The sequence below is a fragment of the Crocodylus siamensis genome, chromosome 6 (genome assembly GCF_052110815.1).
Source record: "Crocodylus siamensis isolate JL-2025a chromosome 6, ASM5211081v1, whole genome shotgun sequence".
NCBI lineage: Eukaryota > Metazoa > Chordata > Crocodylia > Crocodylidae > Crocodylus > Crocodylus siamensis.
Genome location: NC_143400.1, coordinates 5,854,478 through 5,875,581, shown reverse-complemented (window position 1 = coordinate 5,875,581; position 21,104 = coordinate 5,854,478). Strand labels below are relative to the sequence as shown.

General features: G+C 63.5%; 2 protein-coding genes across 2 annotated transcripts; one reads left to right on the top strand and one right to left on the bottom strand.

The window, feature by feature from the left end:
• Positions 1–2,059: 2,059 nt before the first annotated feature.
• LOC149860694 (tubulin alpha-1C chain) lies at positions 2,060–6,377 on the bottom strand. The gene is made up of 4 exons (XM_090052227.1): positions 6,254–6,377; positions 4,529–4,751; positions 4,256–4,404; positions 2,060–3,089 (listed from the first exon to the last, which is right to left on the bottom strand). Exons 1-4 carry the CDS (start codon positions 6,254–6,256, stop codon positions 2,115–2,117), a joined length of 1,350 nt encoding a protein of 449 aa, XP_089908353.1. The 5' UTR covers positions 6,257–6,377; the 3' UTR covers positions 2,060–2,114.
• Positions 6,378–15,665: 9,288 nt separating this feature from the next.
• On the top strand, positions 15,666–19,407 carry TUBA1A (tubulin alpha 1a). The gene is made up of 4 exons (XM_090052843.1): positions 15,666–15,819; positions 16,535–16,757; positions 16,896–17,044; positions 18,241–19,407. Exons 1-4 carry the CDS (start codon positions 15,817–15,819, stop codon positions 19,219–19,221), a joined length of 1,356 nt encoding a protein of 451 aa, XP_089908969.1. The 5' UTR covers positions 15,666–15,816; the 3' UTR covers positions 19,222–19,407.
• The last annotated feature ends 1,697 nt before the right edge of the window (positions 19,408–21,104 follow it).

Genomic DNA, 21,104 nt, shown 5'->3' with positions numbered 1-21,104 from the left:
ACCTGGGTCTGGCCCAGCTCTGCTCTGTGGCCTAGGGCCCCTTGCACCTTTCTCCTGAAAACAATAATCCCGTTATGTCCTTGTGGGGCAGGATCTCGAAGTCCTCCCACCCCATGGGGCTAGGGGCAGATGTCCCCACTCAGCAGGGGGGTCCCCAGGGAACACCCAGCCACCCCCTATCCCCCTAGCTCTGTGTCTGGGCTGCACTTGGCACAAAAGGGTCTAATCCTGCACACGTGTACCTGGGCTTATCCCCCCAGTCAAACACCCAGCTCAGTGCCCCCCCCCGCCCTCGCCCTGCTTCTCACTCCAGGAGGAGCAGGGCTGGTTCTCCGCCCGGCAGCTCCTGGTGACTCAGAGGCAGTACCAGCACTGCAGATGCACTGGGGGAGGGAGCTAATGGCCTTTAAATTGCCCCTGTGCATTGAAGCTGCCTCCTAATTGATGAGCATTTCCCCAACAAATTCACTGCACCAGCTCCCAGCAGGAAGCTGTAGGGAAGGGGGTGGGGGCAGTTTACAGGAAGCCAGAGCCAGCTTATGCCTTTGCCCAGGGACCTGGATGGAGCGGAGCGGGGCTGGACCAGGCCCTAATGCATCTGGTGCTGACCAGCAGTCTCGGCGGGGCGGGGGGGCTGCTGCTCCTGCAGGTCCCTAGTGCAGCTGCACTGAGCCACAGGAACCCTTAGCTTAGAGGGGCTGGAGCAATTGGGGCGTGGGGGGGACAACTCCCAAAGCCCCCAGGGCTGAACTGGAAATGACTCCAGATTCACACCAGGATTGGCAGAATCTGGCCCATCAGAAAATCGGGCAGGCCCAGCTGCTCCCGCAGGCCAGTGGAGGACAGACCCCAGCCCTGCCCACAAACACAGAGGTAGAAGTCAGAGCTGTAGTGTGCTACCTCATCCCCCTCCATTTGGGGTGGAAGGGCTTCAGCCCCACCCCACCCCCCCGCAAGTCCTGACTACCTCACCCCCCTCCATTGGGGTGGAAGGGCTTCAGCCCCGCACCCCCCGCAAGTCCTGATTCAGTGCTTTTCCCTCCTGTTGTGTGCCCAACTCTGGCACTGCCCCTCCCCAACAATCAATCCCTCCTCATGCCCCCCCACCTCATTAGCCTGGAGCCCTGGCGCCTGCCAGGCTGCTAATGGAAGAGGCCTTTGTCTTTCCGAGGAACAAGCAGGAGGCTGCGCTCCCAGCCTTGCCGCTTACCTCCATACCCCCCACCCGGAACCGCCAGCTAGGCACTGCTGTTAGCTCCCAACGGCCACCCCAGAGGTGGCCGCATCTTCAGGCCCAGGCTCAGCCCTTGCATAGGATCAGGCAGAGGTGGGGATGCGCATGGCTTTCCCCTCCCTGCATCACTAAGCCTGGAGCAGTCCAGACAAAGGACCCTGAAGGACACAACTTCCAGGCAGCTGCAGAGGGGGTGAAATTGGAGCCTGCCTGGGCTGCCTCCCTCTCGGCATCCTGGAAACACGAGCCCACCGGGCACTGAGTGCACAGGGAGCCAGGACCTGCTGGGGCACAGGCAGCTTCTCCCCCACATCCTAGAGCCCTGGGCCCCAATCAGGGAGTTGAGCCCAGGTCCCCCCGGGGAACTTGTATTTATAACCACCCCCGCAGACCAGGGAGCAACAGCAGACACCACTGCCTGCTGGCTACAGCTGCCCCTGCACACAGTCACAGAGCCCAGCCCCCCTGCCCCATGCCTGCGGCTGCTCACCCAGGCCAAGGGGCTCCAGCAGTCACAGGGGCAGGATAGCACCCCCCAGGGTAATACCATGAAGAGCAGGGAGAACCCAAGGGGCTGGACAGCAAGAAGACAACACTGTTATCAGACCCCCGCCCCCCCCACGCAGCAAGTCCAATAAAGGTCAGGTCTGCACTTCACCAAGACCCACGTGCTGGTCCATGACTGGGGACAGGGGGTGAGGCTGACTAGTCCCCTGCCTCGGGGGTCCTGGAGCTGGGCACTCTAGGGCGGTCAGAGCTTTCGCAGATTGTGGTTTTATTAGAAAATTCTGTTCCCGCTGTTCATAACTTCAGACACAGGCCAGGCTAGGAAAAGCACTTTATTCAAGCATCAGGCACAAGACAGAGACTGCTCCAGAGACTAGTACTCTTCGCCTTCATCCTCCCCTTCTATGCTGTCGGCCCCCACCTCCTCGTAATCCTTCTCCAGGGCGGCCATGTCCTCGCGCGCCTCCGAGAACTCCCCCTCCTCCATGCCCTCGCCCACGTACCAGTGCACAAAGGCACGCTTGGCATACATCAGGTCAAACTTGTGGTCCAGGCGCGCCCAGGCCTCAGCGATGGCCGTGGTGTTGCTCAGCATGCACACGGCGCGCTGCACCTTGGCCAGGTCGCCACCAGGCACCACCGTCGGGGGCTGGTAGTTGATGCCCACCTTGAAGCCAGTTGGGCACCAGTCCACGAACTGGATGCTGCGCTTCGTCTTGATGGTGGCAATGGCAGCGTTGACATCTTTGGGCACTACGTCACCGCGGTACAGCAGGCAGCAGGCCATGTACTTGCCGTGGCGGGGGTCGCATTTCACCATCTGGTTGGCCGGCTCGAAGCAGGCGTTGGTGATCTCAGCCACCGTCAGCTGCTCGTGGTAGGCCTTCTCGGCGGAGATGACGGGGGCGTAGGTGGCCAGGGGGAAGTGGATGCGGGGGTAGGGCACCAGGTTGGTCTGGAACTCCGTCAGGTCCACGTTGAGGGCCCCGTCGAAGCGCAGCGAGGCTGTGATGGACGACACGATCTGGCTGATGAGGCGGTTCAGGTTGGTGTAGGTGGGGCGCTCGATGTCCAGGTTGCGGCGGCAGATGTCGTAGATGGCCTCGTTGTCCACCATGAAGGCGCAGTCCGAGTGCTCCAGTGTGGTGTGGGTGGTCAGGATGGAGTTGTAGGGCTCCACCACAGCTGTGGAGACCTGCGGGGCCGGGTAGATGGAGAACTCCAGCTTGGACTTCTTGCCGTAGTCCACGGACAGGCGCTCCATCAGCAGGGAGGTGAAGCCGGAGCCGGTGCCTCCCCCAAAGCTGTGGAAGACCAGGAAGCCCTGGAGCCCGGTGCACTGGTCAGCCTGTCGGAGAGGAGAGAGCAGCAGGTACCATTAGGATCAGTCATGCTGCAGATACTGGCATAACCCGAGCTGTAGAGGCAAAGATGCCTGCCGTCCCTGACCAGCACAGGGCAGCAATGGGCAGATCCACATAGCCAGGGTCTGGGGGTCCTACTGCTCATCTCCAGAGCAGCCCTGGAGGGACCGATCCTGCCATGCCCAGAGTCCAGGATGCTCAGTGTCACGCCACCCACCGCAGGAGGTTCCACCAGTGCCAGGTCAGCCTTTGGTGGGGAAGTCGCTGGCAGCCTGCAGCCCCCTCCCAGATGTACCCTAACCAGCGCTATTTGAGGATTCTCCGTGCCGCACACAGATACCCTCTAGAATCAGGTTCCTACGGGCTGTTTGGTCTCTAGCTGAGCCGGTGCAAAGGGGGATTCAGTTCTTTCTCCTGTCTGCACCAGTCACAGCATTGGATAGAAAATGTCATGTTGATGCATCTTTATAATTCCAGCTAAGGCTCCTAGCGAGACAGTGACAGGCTTGAAGGACCTGCAACTGCTCAATTGTGGTGGTATTGCTAAGGGTTTAAATAATGGATTTGTATAGGATGGACAGGGCTGAACCTGCCCCAGGCAGGGCTGGACTAGATGACCTTTGGAGGTCCCTTTGAGCCCAACTTCTCCAAGGTTCCTGTCTGCCTGAGCCTGCAATACGAGGAGAGGGGCAGGTGGCTCTGAGGGGCCTACATCTGGCATTAGCAGCATTTGGGACCTGGGTTGTGTAGGCAGTGCCAGGTCGGGGGACAGCTGCTGTCTCCAGCCCCAGTTGTAGGGTCTGTCACAGCCAGTAGGACATGCCTCAGTTCTCTGACCCCCAGGGCTGTGAAAGGCTTTACAATGGCTGTGGGCAGGGATGGGGAAGCTTTGAATGATGCTCGGCCCTGCAGACCATGCCAGCCCATGCCCCTGCAGGAGGGCAGATGGGAACTGGGGACCAGGAGAGCAAAGTCCATCCTTCAGACCCAGAGGGAGCTCCAAGTCGAGGGCAGGGGGCAAACTAGGGGCTTTTGCAAGCCATGCTGGCTTGGCCTGCTCCAGGTGCAGCCGCAGAGGGGCACTGCAGGTCAGCTCCCCCTTCCCACTGCATCCACCCCAGCCTCCACCAGGCAAGCTGCACCCACTCACCAGCTTGCGGATGCGGTCCAGCACCAGGTCAATGATCTCCTTGCCGATGGTGTAGTGCCCGCGGGCGTAGTTGTTGGCGGCATCCTCCTTGCCCGTGATCAGCTGCTCGGGGTGGAAGAGCTGGCGGTAGGTGCCGGTGCGCACTTCGTCTGGGGAGAGGGGAGGCAGGAGTCCGTGAGCAGAGCGCTGCACGTCCCTGTCCGGGCACGGGCCCTGTGCGGGGGCTCAGCTGAGCACGGGAACATGGAGCTGGGGCAGGGGCTGCACACTCACCTATGACCGTGGGCTCCAGGTCCACAAAGACGGCCCTGGGCACATGCTTGCCGGCCCCAGTCTCGCTGAAGAAGGTGTTGAAGGAGTCGTCACCCCCACCGATGGTCTTGTCGCTGGGCATCTGCCCATTGGGCTGGATACCATGCTCCAGGCAGTACAGCTCCCAGCAGGCATTGCCGATCTGGACGCCAGCCTGGCCCACGTGGATGGAGATGCACTCACGCTGTGGGTGGGAAGGACTTCACGTCAAGGCAAGGAGGCCCAGAACAGCCTCCCTGGGGGGTGAGGGGGCAGGTCCTGCTTTGTCCAGGGGTCACCCAGCTCACTAGCTTCAGGCCCTGCCCAGAGACCAACCCAGGGGCTGGGGCCAAGGGATAAGCCTTGCTCAGCATTATCTCCCGGGAGGAGCCAGCTATGAGTATCAACTTCTCCGTGAAGACCAGCCCATCCCTACAGGCTGGGTGGTGGGGAGGAATTGCAAGCCCACCATCTCCCCTCCCCAGGCTGCGTGGGCAGGGGGAAGCAGCCCTGGTGTCTCATCCACCTGCCTGCTGATGCCCTGCTACTTTCTCTCCCCCTGCTCCCCGAAGCAAAGTTGTCCCCATCACAGCAGGCAGCTCTTTACGTCCCGTGCAAGGGGCTCCCCAGGGCTCCACGTTTCCATCGGCCACCGGCCTCGCGCAGGGACAGGGAACATTCCCGATGCGGCCCCTGGCAACGTGCAAACCCCCCTTTCAGGGCTGCCCTGGCTCCGGGATTGCGTAACCCTCCCTGAGCTCATGCGGCTTCTGCGCTAATCCCATCCCCAGCACAAGGCCTTTTTCCCCTTTAAGCCAGCTTAAATCCTCAAGCTCCAGCCCTTTGATGGGCAGAAAATGCCAGATAAGCAACAGCAAGGGCTGTGCTTGGGCATCTTTAACCCTTCAGGGCCCACGGGCCCCAGCCAGGACTCGGGCGCGAGGGCGGCTCTCCCGGGCACGTTGGAAAGGAATTTTGTTTCCTGCCCCAACGTGACGTCGAGAGCAAGCGGCAGGAATTCCTGGAGCAGCTCGGAGCCAGAGCTGGCCGTGCCCCAGGAAAGCCAGGGGCAGGGACGCGGCCAAGAGAACAATTCCACCGCCGGCCTCTGAAAACTACAGAAACCCCCTCCGAAAAATACGTCGTTCCCACGTCTGCAGAGGTGGCCGGCCGTGCTCCCGGGGGCAGGTCCGCCCCGCCCCGCCCCGCCCCGCCCCGCGTGTCCGTCTGCCGAGCCGGGGCTGGGCCACCGCTGCTCCTACGGGGGGGGAGCGCATCACCGGCTCGACAGGCCCGGCCTGCCCCCCGAGGGGCTGCCGGGCCCTTCCCCTTCCAGCCGCCTCTCCGGCCCCTTCCCACCCGCGGCCCCCGGCCTCGCTGCAGCCCCGGGCCGGGAATCCCAGGAATGCCCCGGGCGAGGTCCCGTCCCCGGCGGGCCCCGAGGTGAAGGCCGGAGGGACCCGCCTGGCTCCAGGCACCCCGCCGCGGCTGCCCCTGGGCCGGGCCTCGAAACCGGCGGGCCCCGCAGCCCCCGCCCCGGAGGGAGGCTCGGGCGGCGCCACGCGGGGCCGGGGAGGTCTCCGGAGCCCCGCGCGTCCGAGGCCCACGGACACCGGGAGGGGGCAGCCCCGGGCCGCACCCACGCGCGGCAGCGCAGGGAGCCGGGGCTGGACACGCGTGGGCGCGCCGGCCCTCGCCTGCACTCACCATAGCTGCAGGCGGGGATCGGACGCTCCGCGAGACCCTCGAGGGAGTCTCCGGGGAGCAGAAACTTGGGAAAACCCCCCAGGGCGGGGCCTTATATAACGTCGGGGCGGGGTCAGGGGAGTGGGTGGGCCTCGCGCCCCGAAGCACCGCCCCTGGCCTGCCGGCCGCACCCCCGCCGCGCTCTGATTGGCGGCTTCGAAAGTTCGGCCCGCCACATCCTGCGTGACGCGGAGGAATGGAATGTGCGTGGGCGGGGCCGCGGGAGTCGGGGGTGGACGGACACGTGCGCGGCTCTCCGAGTCCGGCGGGCGGGGCGGGACACCGGGGCTGGGCGGCCGGGCCACGTGCGTGGGCTCCGGCGGGGGGTCGGGATGTGCGTGGGCTCTGGACCGGGGGGAGGGGGAGTACGTGCGTGGGCTGGGGGGCAGATCAGCCACTTGGGGAGCTTGGGGGTGCAGGACACGTGTGGGCTCCGGGGCTCCATGGGGGGACCAGCTCCTCGGAGAGGGGGAGCTCAGCTGGGGCAGGGCCACGGGCCCCCGTCCCCGTCTCTCCTCCAGCCACCAGTGCCATGCGGTTGCCAGCAGGGCATCAGCCGAGGGGACCAGTAGATCCAGGGACGTTCTCCTCCCGCTCTATGCGGCGGCGCCGGCGCGGCCACAGCTGGGGTGCGGGGTCCGGTCCCAGGCGCCGCACTTCAGGAAGGACGCGGATAAGGTCGAGAGGGTCCAGAGAAGGGCCACCCGTATGCCTAGGGGGCTGGAGGATAGGCCCCACGGGGAGAGACTCCGGGAACTGGGCCTGGTCAGTGTGAGTAGGAGCAGGCTGAGAGGTGACCTGCTGGCCGCCTACGAGTACGTCGGGGGCGAGCACCAAGATCTCGGGGAGCAACTCTTCGGGAAGGCACCCCAAGGGTGGACAAGGACCAATGGGCACAAGTTAATTGAACAACTTTTCCATAAGGGGAACAAGAATCTGGAGCACGGTCCCAGCAGAGGTGGTGCAGTCGCCATCCTTGGAGGTGTTCAAGAAGAGGCTGGACAAGCACCTGGCTGAGCTTGTCCGAGCCCAATAACCCCTGACCATGGCAGGGGACCGCAGTCGATGATCTTGCAGGTCCCGTCCGGTCCCTCGACTCCATGATTCTGTCTCCGGCGCAGGGCTCAGACCTGGGAGCCTCCCCTGCCTCTGGGCCCTGCCTCAAACTAGGGCTGGGGGCAAAAACGGCCCCTGCAGGTCTGCCCCAGGCACAACTGTCCAGCAGGGTCGTGCCCCCCCCAGTTGTCTTGGAGGTGTCTCCATCCCCCTTTTTTGCTGGTGTGTGGCCTTGGCATTCCCCTCTGTGCTTCCCCAGGCATGGCTGGAGCCCCCTCCTCTGCTCACGCAGCACCAAACCGATCTGCAGCTGCCCCCTTTCACCTACGGTGTTCCCCCAAATAGCTGAGGAAGTCCCCACCTTGCCAGGCCTGAGCGAGGTTTGCTGGAGCAGGGCAGGAGCGAGGGGCAGGGGACTTTACATCCCCCTGCCCCCAGATTCCTCCTGCTAGGGAGAGCGAAGTGATGGGCACCTGGGGGCTGAGAGTCAGCCCAGGCCTGCCCTTGGCAGCTCCTTGCCATGCGGCCTGTGTGGGAGCCCCCTGGGCTGCCCTCACCTGCTGCCCTGGGCTGGGCTGGGCTGGGGGGGCGAGGGCTGCCTTGCCGGGGGAGCAGGAAACAGGCCTTGTCTGTGGAACAAAGAGGCCATCCACATGTAGAGCCTCCCCTCTGCAGTGCCCAGCCCCACCGTGTCCCCAGGCCTGCTTGGGTGCCAGGCAGGGACCTGCCTCCCTGCTGCTTGCTGGGGGGCTTGGATCTGTATCCCTGGCCAACCCCAGCGACACCCTCTGCCCCCGCCATCAGGCTTGAGGAGAAGTCAGGCAAAGGCCCAGGGCAGTTGGGAACAAAGGCAACTCATCAAGTCAGGAATTTAATCTCCTGCTGAAGCCGTTGGCTGAGGGGAGAGGCTGGGGAACAGTCACAACCTGGAGACGTGGCTCAGCTCCAGCCCCAGCCGTGTCCGGTGAGGCCTCCAGGCCAGGCCAACCCCCTCCTGCCCTGGCTTCCTTCCTCCATGCCCCAGGGCTCCTGCCAGGAAGGTCAGGAGCAAGGCCCGGACCAAACACATCAGGGCATGGCTGTCAGGAGAGCCTGGCACTGCCAGGATGGAGGGTGTTCTTCTCTTGCAAAGAAATGGGGCAGGGTCTGTCCAGACCACTGGGGCAGTTTGGGGGGCTGGGGGGGGAAGGGGTTACAGCAAAACAAGCCCAGGCAAGAGGAAGGGAAGTGGCTGGGAGAGGCTTCGAGCCACGTGACCGCAGAGGCTAGAGTGGGAACACCTAAAAATACCACAGCTCCAACAGGCTGGCACTTCCCTCCCCTGGTTTTCCGGGGATTGTGGTTCCCGGGGGACAGGGGCTTTCCAGCCAGGCAGCCAAATGCAAGGGAGGGATGAGCAGCAGGGGCAGGGCTGGGCAGGATGCGACCTGGGGCTTGGGGTGGTGCAGGGGCTGATGCTTGGAGCTGCCCTGAGTTGGAACAGCTCTGGGGGCCACCTTGGCTGTCTCCCCGCTCCCCTCCGAGCTGCGCCTGGGGAGGATGGGGGCTCAGAGCTGGGTCCCAGGGCTGCGGTCCCTGAGCTCAGGGAGGCAGGAGATGTCAGGCCCTCAGCGGCCTTTGTGTCTGCCTCATCCTCGCCCCCTGGGCAAGGCAGAGAGAGCCCCTCCATGTGCCCCTGGCCCACCCCCGGGGGATCTGCAGCCGCCAGGGTGTGATGGAAGGGTGCTGCTCTTCCTGGGGACGGCCCTGCCTGGCTCTCGCTGCCACCCCCCACCCCAGCTTCCCAGGGCCGAGAGCGGAGTGTGGCCCCTTCCCTGTGCCCCTCTTACCTCATCAGCCAGGGGAATGACATCAGGGGCTCCGGCTGTGGCTCGGCGCTGCTCCCAGCAGGTGGAGCCGCCGCCGAGTTTTGGGGCCCTTGTCCAGGAAGCAGCAGGATCAGGACCTTTGGCCCAGTAGGGGTTTGTTCCAGCCTGGCAAGGACCGCCATGGCCCCAGGCTTGGAGAGCGCCAGGGACAGCCTGCCCTGCGGGGACCAGGCCCGGCCAGCCCCATCCGCCCCAAAGAGGCAAAGGGCTTTGCAAATTGCAGATGAAGGAATCGCTGCCCCCCATGTGACCACGCGTGTGCGACCCCCCCTGCGCTCATGTGAGCACACGCAGGGCAAGGCTACCCCCACTCAAGCCCAAAGGGCCCCGGGTGGATGGGGCTTCCAGGAGCCGGTGGGCTGACACCCCCACTCTCCCGCGCGGGTGATTGAACCACCCCAGTGCGGCAGCATTGAGCAACCTGGGCCAGTGCTTCGGCGTGGTGCTGCGCCCTGCCCAGCTCTGCCCATGGCTGCATCTGCTGTAGCTAGAGAAGGAGGTGGCCCCTGACCCCCACCCTGCAGCAGCCCCGAGCCCTATCCCCTGACCAGCCGAAGGCCCAGGGTGCCGCAGAGGCGTGGGCAGGAGGAGGGAGATGGGCTCCAGCCTTGCTCTGCCAAGGGCAGGGTGTGTGGAAAGGGAAGGGCCAGAGTGGCATGGGAGCTGCCTGGCTGTGTGCTGGAGGCCCGGCAGGGCAGGCTGGATCTCGCGCAGCCTCCTCCACCCGCCCTGCTCGCAGGCTTTGCCGCATTGCGGTGCTGGCCCCTCCTCCCTCCCCCGCGCAGCGGCTCGCACCAGCCCATGCGGATGTCTGCTGTCTGCTCCCGGCGATGTGGTGGCTGCAGCCATGGCAGGGCCAGCCCGGCCCTCTGCACAGCTGGAGGCACAGGGCCCAGGACCGGCTCCGTGCTCCCTGGATTCAGGCTGGGAGGATCCCTGCTCCCTGCCATGTTCCTGCTCCCCTTGGCCTCCCTGCAACCGCTGCCCATCCTGGGCTGCACCCTCCAGACAGAGCCAGGCCCTGGCTCCACCCTAGGGGAGCTGGTCACTCAGGGATTTGCGCCAGGGCTAACTCTGGTCCTCAGCATCTCCCCGCTGTGTCCATGCAGGGCCTTACCCTGGAGCGGCTGCTCCGGATTAGTGCTAGCATGAGCATGTCCCTGGACACCACCCCGGCCCTGCGGCCCCGTGTCCCTGGGCCGGCCTGGGCTGTGTGGCCGGGGTGAGATGCCCCAGAGGCACAGGGAATGGGTTTCCTGCTCCCTCAGCCCTATGGCAGCCAGAAAAGGGGCCTTCCCAGTGGGACCAGCTCTTTTCCACCCAGGAAGGGGGTCACTGAAGCCCGGGAGGGAGCAGGTTCTTTCCACCTCCCCGCCTGGCCCCCAGCTGGCAGCTGGCAACCCCCCCACCAAGGCAAGCAGCCAGGCTCAGCTCAGACCACAGGCTGCAGCTGTCCTGGGGGAGAAGGGCAGGGGTGGCCAGGGAAGGGGCAGCTGAAGAACCGGGACCCGCTGAGCCGCCAGGCTCCTCCCTCCGTGCCATGGGCGTCAGCGCCTGCCGCAGCCGGGGAAGGGGGAGAGGCAGGAGGAGGAGAGACAAAGAGCCGAGAGTGCTGCGCTGGCAGGCGGAGCCCATCTCCCTGCCCCCTCCAGCTCCCTGCACGGGAACCAGCCTGGAGGGGCCCTCGGTCACCCCCCCATCGGCGGGTCCCGCTCGCATTGGTGCACCAGGATGGGGCCCAGCTGTGCCAGGGCCCCAGCCTGCTTCTCTCCTGCCTCTTGGGGGGACCCAGGGGTCATCCTCAGCTGAGCCTTGGTGGAGGCTGAATGCGGACACGATGCACGTATCCAGAATGCCCTGCACCCGCTGCGGTCCTGCTAGCCCCACCCTGCTCATCTGCCCTCTGCGCGCTTGCACATGCTTTGAACACACCAGGCCACCTTCCCAGCCGTGCTGCGGCCTGCTGAGCCGCTCCACGCGTGTTTGCAGTGCTGGGGCATGGTGCTGGTGTGGTGAGGCCAGAGTCCTTCCCTCCCCAGGGCCATCCCAGCTGCATCCCACAGGCGCTCCCACGCTCCCCTCCTCTCTGTCCTGCCATCTCCTCCCCGCCAGGGCAGTCCTGGCACCGTAACAGCTCCAGCTGCTCCCAGGCTGGCCGGCTCTCATGCTCCTTCTATGGGAGGGGAAGCAGAGAAGGGCGATTACTGAGGCAGGTCCAGGCCAAGCCCCTTGCCGGCCCCTGTCCAGGCTGTGGCCTTCCCTGGCGTGCTCAGCACCCGCCTGCTGCAGCCCTTTGAGCTGGGGGGAGACAGGACAGGGAGGGCCCACAGCACAGGGGTCCTCTGGATGGCAGGAAGGAGGGCAGGGTGTGCCCCACCTGGGACAGATGAGATGCAGACCCCTGGAACGGAGAGAAAAGCCCCTCTCCTGCATGGCGTTTTGTGCTGCCGCAGCCCCCAGGCAGGCAGCTGACGGCCAAGGCTGCCTCCCCGCCTCCGCGCCGGAGAGGGAAGCCATGTGTCCTTCCGGCCGGCTGGCAGCTGGGTCGCCCATCTGGTGCAAGGGTCCAGAGCCTGTATGTGCTGGGGGAGAAATTCCTCCCACCGGGGCTTGGAAAGGCACAAAGGATTGCTGCGAAGAGGATCGCCCATCTGTGCCTAGCCAGGGAAGTTGCTTGCTGGGCTGGGCTCCTCCAAGCCCCGATTCCTGGGTCCTCAGGCTGCAGCAGGGAAAGCTGGGACCCCCTTTGTCCACCTGTCCTTGGGCATCCCTGTGGTTAGGGGCAAAGTGGGGGGTCAGACCTGCACCCGCAGGGGACCAAGACAGGAGTGCACCCTGCACTCAGCTCCCGGGGGTCCCTGGGGCCCAGCTCCACCCCCACCCTCCCAATGCTGCTTGTTTGGTTGCCACATGGCCGTTGGAAGGGGCTCTCAACTGCCGGATGCCTCCTCCCCTTCCCGGGATCGCTGTGCGAGGCCTGGCTACCAGCAAACACAGCCGGGGAGGCCCAGCAACAGTCGCCTGGAGCTGCCTCGTTGCTACCAACAATCAACAGAGGCTGGTGCAGGAGAAGCCACCCCGCAGCCGGGGACCGAGTGGTGGGGAGCAGCTCTGGTGCAGTGAGCGTCCCCGGGCAGCGGCCTGCAGGATGGGGCTGTGCTGAGCCCCCCCGCCAGGGCCTTGGTCCCTTCTTAGCTGAGAGTGGCCCTGCCCAGCCCCTGGAGCTGCGCTGCCCTGGGCCTGGAGCTTGAGGCCGTCACTGGCAGCTCCTGTGGGCAGGGCCGACACGCATGCCCAGGCGTGGGCACAGGACCCTGGCAGGACGACACAGGCCGACATGCGTGCCCGGGCGCGTGGAGGTGGTGGATTACTGCCGCTCCACAGCCCTGGGAGTGTCTCGCCCTGTCGGTCTGCCCCACTCATCTGGCCCCAGGGACCCAGGGAGGGACGTGGCCACCTTCCAGGGTCCCCTCTCTGCCCCCAGGCCCCTGCCGCCTTCCTCCCTGGCGCCGCAGGCAGCGGCTTTCCGCAGGCCACGTGATGGACAAGGTGATAAAGGAAGAGCAAATGCCACCAGGGCCTCCTGTTCCAGCTCTTAGCAACCAGCTTGTTGCCTAGCAGCGGTTGGGGGGAAGGACTCTGCCTCGCATACCTAATGAGGCTGTGAGCCTAGAGCCACCGAGACCCTCCATGGATCTCCAGGGCCTCTGGCTCCATCCCACCCCCACCCCTTGGGGCTTGGACCTATGGTACAGGCTTGATATTCAGCCTCACGGCCCCCCCAGATGATGAACTGGGGGTATGGTCTTTGCAGGGGGAAACTGAGGCACACAGTGGTGACCTCACTCCCGCCACATCATGGCGCAAGGGCAGGGCAGGGTTTGGATGCAGGTGCCCGAGTCCCCTGCTCTGACCTCTGCTTTTTCCTTCCTCCCAGAACCAGGAACAGAGCCCAGGAGTCCCGATGCCCAGGCCCCTTCCGGGGTGGGGGGGAAACCAGGGCTAGCCACAGCCACCATCCCCCAGGGGCTTGGCCCAAGGGTGACAGGAGGGGCTGGGGACAGGCTGCTGTGGAGGGTAGGGGGTTCAGTGCGGCCCCAGCCAGGCCCAGCCTTGACTCCTGCTTTCAGCACTTCTCAGCTCCGTGCCTTCCCCCTCCCCAAACACCCCTTGTCCAGTTGCTGATGGCAATGCCCAAGCTGGGACCTCGGCAGGCGTCCGCTGCCCCCAGCGGGATGTGACCCTGGGAGCAGATGGGACCAACGATCAGGATGTGAGTATCCAAAGCAGAGCGTACCAGGGTGCAAACAAAGCCGGAGCCATTTCCTGCCCCATGCAGGCAGCTGGAGGAGGGGGGCTGGTGCCTGCAGAGCTGAGCTCCCGACCTGTCCCTGCCCCCTCTCAAGAGGGCACAGAGCATCCAGGGCCCCGTGCTCAGGCCAGGACAGCACTGCACCATGTCCTTCTCTCTGCCCCCATGCCAAGGCAGGGAGCAGGGACTAGGCACAGGCTAGGGGCTGCCTCCGCATACTCCAGCGGGGCTAGACAGGGCCAAAAGCCCTTCCTGATCACAGGGCTCAGGCCAAATCCTGCCTCTGGCTCCCTAGCCCCAGACGTGTCCTTAGCACAGCTCCATAGCACTGGATACCTGACCCAGCTGAAGCCTTAAAGGAGCTGCGTGGGGCCTCGTTCCTTGGTGCCTGGGTCCCGATATCTCAGCAACTTGACAGTGGATGGGAGATGGGGGTGGGGCTGGGTCTAGGTCTTCCTCAGCCCTCCGTGCTGGGACAAAGGAGCCCAGGCTCTGTGTGCTTGCAGCTGGGAAGCGCTGGGGACACACACCTCTGGGGTGCGAGGGCCCAGGAATAACGGGGGGGTGGGAACTGAAGGGAGCTCGGGACTGGCAGGAAGGGCCCGGAGTGGAAGGCAAAGTGCCAGCGCTGGGAGCAGCCAGGGCAGGGAATGGGGGCTGGGGGCCGCGCCCAGGACAAAGGGGACCATCCCCTGGCTCAGCCTGGGCAGGGAATAGGGTCTGGGGGCCGCGCCCAGGACAAAGGGGACCATCCCCTGGCTCAGCCTGGGCAGGGAATAGGGTCTGGGGGCCGCGCCCAGGACAAAGGGGACCATCCCCTGGCTCAGCCTGGGCAGGGAATAGGGGCTGGGGGCCGCGCCCAGGACAAAGGGGACCATCCCCTGGCTCAGCCTGGGCAGGGAATAGGGTCTGGGGGCCGCGCCCAGGACAAAGGGGACCATCCCCTGGCTCAGCCTGGGCAGGGAATAGGGTCTGGGGGCCGCGCCCAGGACAAAGGGGACCATCCCCTGGCTCAGCCTGGGCAGGGAATAGGGGCTGGGGGCCGCGCCCAGGACGAAGGAGACCATCCCCTGGCTCAGCCTGGGCAGGGAATGGGGGCTGGGGGCCGCGCCCAGGACAAAGGGGACCATCCCCTGGCTCAGCCTGGGCAGGGAATAGGGTCTGGGGGCCGCGCCCAGGACAAAGGGGACCATCCCCTGGCTCAGCCTGGGCAGGGAATAGGGGCTGGGGGCCGCGCCCAGGACAAAGGGGACCATCCCCTGGCTCAGCCTGGGCAGGGAATGGGGGTTGGGGGCCGCGCCCAGGACAAAGGGGACCATCCCCTGGCTCAGCCTGGGCAGGGAATAGGGGCTGGGGGCCGCGCCCAGGACAAAGGGGACCATCCCCTGGCTCAGCCTGGGCAGGGAATAGGGTCTGGGGGCCGCGCCCAGGACAAAGGGGACCATCCCCTGGCTCAGCCTGGGCAGGGAATGGGGGCTGGGGGCCGCGCCCAGGACAAAGGGGACCATCCCCTGGCTCAGCCTGGGCAGGGAATGGGGGTTGGGGGCCGCGCCCAGGACAAAGGGGACCATCCCCTGGCTCAGCCTGGGCAGGGAATAGGGTCTGGGGGCCGCGCCCAGGACAAAGGGGACCATCCCCTGGCTCAGCCTGGGCAGGGAATAGGGGCTGGGGGCCGCGCCCAGGACAAAGGGGACCATCCCCTGGCTCAGCCTGGGCAGGGAATGGGGGCTGGGGGCCGCGCCCAGGACGAAGGGGACCATCCCCTGGCTCAGCCCAGCTGGTCCCAGCTCCCCCAGCCCCTGTCGGCAGCGGCGGTGCAGGGCGTGGTGGTGCCCCGGATCCCGCAGGCAGCCCCCCACCCGCCTCTCCCGCACAAAGGAGCCCTGCCCTCGGCCTCTGGAGCAGGTGGGTTTCCAGCCCGGGCCGGGCCGGGGGGGGCTCAGGGGCAGCCTCCCGACGTGCGGGCGGGTGCGGGTGGGGCAGCCCGGCCCCGCCCGGCCCCGCCCCGCCCGCTGCCTTTGTCTGAGGATGCCCCCGGCTCCGGGATGCTGCGGGGGGGGAATGGGGGGGAATGACCTCATCCCATCCGCCGCGCACCAATCAGCGCCGCTCTCCCCGGGCGGCCCGCGGCGGCTGGACCAACCGCAGCAACCCCCGCCCGTCCCCATGGCGACGGGGATGTATATAGGCGCGGGGCGGGGGCCGCGCCACGAGTTCTCTTACATCGACCCCATAAGAGTCGCGCTGTAAGAAGCCGCCTCCTCTCCGGCCGCTCCGCCAGCAGCAGCATGGTAAGGGCCGGCGGGCCCCCGGCTCCGCGCGGCGCCGGCCCGGGCCGGTCCCGGGGCCGCGGGCCGCGCGGGCGAGCCTGGGCGGGGGGCCGCAGCCCCAGCTGCTGGTCCACAAAGCCCCGAGGCGGGGCCGGGAGCGGCGCCGGGCCGGTCCTTTGTTCCCGGCGCGGCGGGGCGGGAGCTGGAGGCCGCCGATGAGATCATGCTGGACGCGGCCGGAGCCGGCGCAGCCGCGCGCGGGGGCTGCCTGGGCCCGCACAGGGCTGCGGAGCTCCGATGCGGGCGGGGCGAGCCGGGGGCACCGGCCGGTCCTTGGAGCGGGGAGCAGGGGGCCCCCAGAGAACAATGGGGGCGGGTGATGCTGAGCTCCAGGGTGACACCCCGGCGGGGTCCTGCGGCAGAGCTGGGTGCGGCCGCGCCCGCGGGTGACAGTCCCCTGGCACCTCCCCGTTGGACCCCCTGCCCCGTTGGCAGTGCTGCGGCGGGGGAGGGGGCTGGCGTCTCGCAAGACGCTCCCCAGCAATGGCTGCGCTGGCCGCACGCCCTGCAGAGGCTGCTGCCAGCTCGGTCTGCGCCACGCCCACATGCGACGGGGACCATGATGGCTCCCATGATGGGGCGCTGCCAGGGCAGAGGCGGGCGTGAAGCAGCAGGGTCCAACTGGTGCAAGCCACTGCCAGGCTAATGGCTTCTCTTCCCCGGCTTTTCTCTGCAGCGCGAGTGCATCTCCATCCACGTGGGCCAGGCTGGCGTTCAGATCGGCAATGCCTGCTGGGAGCTGTACTGCCTGGAGCATGGCATCCAGCCTGATGGGCAGATGCCCAGCGACAAGACCATCGGTGGGGGTGACGACTCCTTCAACACCTTCTTCAGCGAGACCGGGGCCGGCAAGCACGTGCCCAGGGCCGTCTTTGTGGACCTGGAGCCCACAGTCATAGGTGAGTGCGTGGCTCCCACCCCAGATGAGCGTGGGAAGATGGGGAAGCCTGTGTGCAACTGAGCCCTTGGAGGGGGCCTGTGCCTGGGCAGGGACGCGCAGCACTCTGCTCACGGACTCCTGCCTCCCCTCTCCCCAGACGAAGTGCGCACCGGCACCTACCGCCAGCTCTTCCACCCCGAGCAGCTGATCACAGGCAAGGAGGATGCCGCCAACAACTATGCCCGTGGGCACTACACCATCGGCAAGGAGATCATTGACCTGGTGCTGGACCGCATCCGCAAGCTGGTACCCATCAGTTCTTTTGCAGGGGGGATGGGCAGGGGCAAGGACAAGGGGGTCTTATGCATGACGGGGTACATGTGTGCGTGCACGTATATGTATATATTTAATCTCCAGTCTCTCTCACTTTACATTTCCTTCTTGGTTCTCTTCCCAGCAGGGTCCCCTCCCAGTGGCTGGTTCAGGGCTGTTAACCAAACGCACACACTAGCTATAAAGTCTATAGCCCAACATGCACTTATGAATATTAAAGAAAAAAATCTACATAATAAAATTTAGCAAACAAGCTGGGGATCATTGCCTTTTCCTATAATTATTATTATTATTATTATTATTATTATTATTCTTCCTGATTTGGGCCAAGCTACATTCAGATGGAAAGAGATATTCAATTTAAAAATGACAGGGAAGGCATTTTGAAATGGCATTGGCTAAGAAAACTGGCTTCCATAGTCTGGATCTATGAGAAGCTCCCTTTTTTTTTTTTCCCCAAGAATATATTTTTTTTAATGCTATTTATTAAACAAAGGAAGTGTTATGTGGAGTTTGCATCCGGTTACAATGGAAGGCATTTATAATTAGTAACTCTACTCCCTAGACCACATTAATTCATAGATTAGGAGCTGTATAAGCAGGGAAGCTAGTCCTTTTGTTTAAATCCTGAATAGGTCAGAGAAGCAGCTTGCTGTACTGAATGCACTGAAACTGCCTCTGTCTCTGTCTCTGCAGAAGAGGCAGCTGCTCTTACCAGCTGGGTTAGACCCATCACATTCCTGTCCCAGGGATGTCCACTTGTTCCCTAAGGTGACCTTCTCGCACATTGGCTGCTGAAGCGCTGAGTCCATCAGATGGGAATAGAGGGCCTAGCAGCGCTCCAAATGTCATTCAACATGCACTTCCAACAACCGTGCTTGCCTACAATAACAGCATTCTCTGTACTTATTTAAAATGACCTTATAAGCCCTGGCAGCTAATGTGTGGCCACATTTCTTATTCTACGGCAAATAAACTCCAGCAGTGTCAAGCATTGTCCTGGGTGGGTGGGTTGAGCTAGGAACACTACAGAGTAAGAGGAAGAATTTTTGAGGCAAGGAAAGAAGAGAACTCACATTCCCACCTCCCTGCTCCTTGGAAACCAACTTCTTCCAGCAGGACAACTGGATAATGGAGCTATTGTTTCCTTTGTCTCTCCTCTCCGACAGGCTGACCAGTGCACCGGGCTCCAGGGCTTCCTGGTCTTCCACAGCTTTGGGGGAGGCACCGGCTCTGGCTTCACCTCCCTGCTGATGGAGCGCCTGTCCGTGGACTACGGCAAGAAGTCCAAGCTGGAGTTCTCCATCTACCCAGCCCCGCAGGTCTCCACAGCTGTAGTGGAGCCCTACAACTCCATCCTGACCACCCACACCACGCTGGAGCACTCGGACTGCGCCTTCATGGTGGACAACGAGGCCATCTACGACATCTGCCGCCGCAACCTGGACATCGAGCGCCCCACCTACACCAACCTGAACAGGCTGATTGGCCAGATCGTGTCGTCCATCACAGCCTCGCTGCGCTTCGACGGGGCCCTCAACGTGGACCTGACGGAGTTCCAGACCAACCTGGTGCCCTACCCCCGCATCCACTTCCCCCTGGCCACCTACGCCCCCGTCATCTCCGCCGAGAAGGCCTACCACGAGCAGCTGTCTGTAGCCGAGATCACCAACGCCTGCTTCGAGCCGGCCAACCAGATGGTGAAATGCGACCCCCGCCACGGCAAGTACATGGCCTGCTGCCTGCTGTACCGTGGTGACGTGGTGCCCAAAGATGTCAACGCTGCCATTGCCACCATCAAGACCAAGCGCACCATCCAGTTTGTGGACTGGTGCCCAACTGGCTTCAAGGTGGGCATCAACTACCAGCCCCCGACGGTGGTGCCCGGTGGCGACCTGGCCAAGGTGCAGCGCGCCGTGTGCATGCTGAGCAACACCACGGCCATCGCTGAGGCCTGGGCGCGCCTGGACCACAAGTTTGACCTGATGTATGCCAAGCGCGCCTTTGTGCACTGGTACGTGGGCGAGGGCATGGAGGAGGGGGAGTTCTCGGAGGCGCGCGAGGACATGGCTGCCCTGGAGAAGGATTACGAGGAGGTGGGGGTGGATTCAGTGGAAGGGGAGGGGGAAGAGGAGGGGGAGGAGTACTAAACAATGTCACAACGGTGCTGCTCTTACAGGGAACTTAAACTAGTTTAAAGGTGCAGCACATCCGGTCCGTCTGTACACGTCACCTGTCACGGCAACGGATGCGTGCTTGCAAACACAGAGGTTTGTTCTGGACACAACTGTTCATGTCTGATAAGTTCATGAATAAAAAACTTTCCCTGTCTTAGAGGATCCGTGTCTGTGTTTCTTTTCCTCTGTGCTTTTCTGAGACAACAGCTGCCGGGGGAGTGAGAGTACAGGGTAAAACCCCATTTCTTGGCTCTCACAGGGACATGGGGAAGGATCATCAGAAGGGCATTTCCCAGACTTCTGCTGGCAGCCATAACAGGGTTGGGTTTTCAGCTGGGCCTGAGCAAAGGGGAAGCAGGGGCTGCAGTTGCACTTCCCTTCATGGGAAAATGTTTTTTCTTCCAGCCCTGGTTCTTCCCGCTGGGGAGGGGAGTGGAGGCTGCATCGCATCCTCCTTTGTGAACTGATGATGCAGGGTTGACCAGGGACGTGCCCTCCTCTGTAAGCATGCCCAGCAGAGTTGAAGCAGCTCCCTCCAGGTGCAATCTGCCTGGCACTAGCTGCTCCAGGTCCAGTCTGAGGGCTGCTGTGCACCTTGGGGAAGGGAGGGTTTAACCCTACCTGTCTGCAATGCTGTTACCATAACTGAGCACCAAGGAGCAGCTCTACTCTAGGATAAATATCTCTGGGCATCCTTAGGGCCTCAAAGCAGGTGGGATGCAATGGACAAATGAAGGGTCGCAGGAAGAGCCCCCAGCACAGGCAGGGCTCAGCCCCTCTGGAGCCCCCCAGGGTGTCTTGCTCTTGTTCTAAAATGCCTGTTACAAGCCTTCCTGTGACAGCAATGGACTGAAGCTGGGGTAGGACACTTGGAGCAAGCTGACCACATCTGCTAGCCATGCCCTCCCTGAACATGTTTATCTATAAGGCATCGCCCTGCCTGCCTGACAGTACTGCTTCTCACCAGCCACAGGAGAGAGCTGCTTTTAGTTGTTTTTCACCCCTTTGTAATACCTTCAGGAAGGAGCTCCCAATGCTCTTTCACTGAGAGAATAGGTGCCAATGAGCTAAGGCAGAAAACTAAGCCCTTGCTCAGCTGGTTTGTTTGTCACAACGGGCTCATGGCTTCAGAATCAGGAGAGCCTTTGTGTTGTTCCTATTACTGAACCCCAATGGAGAGGAAAGCGAGGACGGAGCAGTGAGAGGATCCTTCTGGTCCCTGCAAAGGCTTGCTAGGAGTCCCATGGCAGGTTGGACAGTGCCCAGCCTAGGGGGAGATGGGAGGGAACCGTTCTAGGAAGGTCTCCGGTAAGGAAAAACAGGAGAGAAGTGGGTGGAAACTAGAAGTCAGCTGAGGCCTCAACCCAAGATTAAATAAAGCCCTTTTGGTTTCACTTTTGCGTCCCTTCTTTAACACACATCTTTTTTTTTCTCCCATTCCCCTTCTGTTTTGCAAAAGCTTCTTTATTCCTCCCTCGCAGCAATTCTTCTGCAAAGGTTGGCTGTGTTTTAACCCCCCTACAAACATGCAGCTGACCCTGCCCAGCCCCTTTCCGTGACACCTGTAGGATCCTTGGCACTCATCGGCACCAAGTGATCCCTGCTTTAGGGCTGCCTGTCCTGCCCCTCCTTCTCCGCTGAGGCAGGACATGCTGCTCCCAACCTGCAGGCGACAAAATACCCGGAGTCGGTGAGCACGTCCGACTAGCAGGTGAAGGCTGAGTCTCTGTGGGCAGGAAAGAGCCCTGCTGCAGTGACTGGGGTGTGCCCAGGAGGGGCAGCTCCTGCAGTCTTCCTGCACTCATAGTGCACTTGGGCCTCAAGCCCCAGGGGACCCAGATACGCTGCCATGAACT

What these genes read in the sequence shown, in the direction of transcription:
- LOC149860694 (XM_090052227.1), bottom strand. An exon ending in CCTGGAGCCCACGGTCATAG is followed by an intron (nt 4,405 to 4,528) that starts GTGAGTGTGCAG and finishes CCCTCTCCCCAG; the next exon opens with ACGAAGTGCGCACCGGCACC. An exon ending in TGGACCGCATCCGCAAGCTG is followed by an intron (nt 3,090 to 4,255) that starts GTGAGTGGGTGC and finishes CCTCTCCGACAG; the next exon opens with GCTGACCAGTGCACCGGGCT.
- TUBA1A (XM_090052843.1), top strand. An exon ending in CCTGGAGCCCACAGTCATAG is followed by an intron (nt 16,758 to 16,895) that starts GTGAGTGCGTGG and finishes CCCTCTCCCCAG; the next exon opens with ACGAAGTGCGCACCGGCACC. An exon ending in TGGACCGCATCCGCAAGCTG is followed by an intron (nt 17,045 to 18,240) that starts GTACCCATCAGT and finishes CCTCTCCGACAG; the next exon opens with GCTGACCAGTGCACCGGGCT.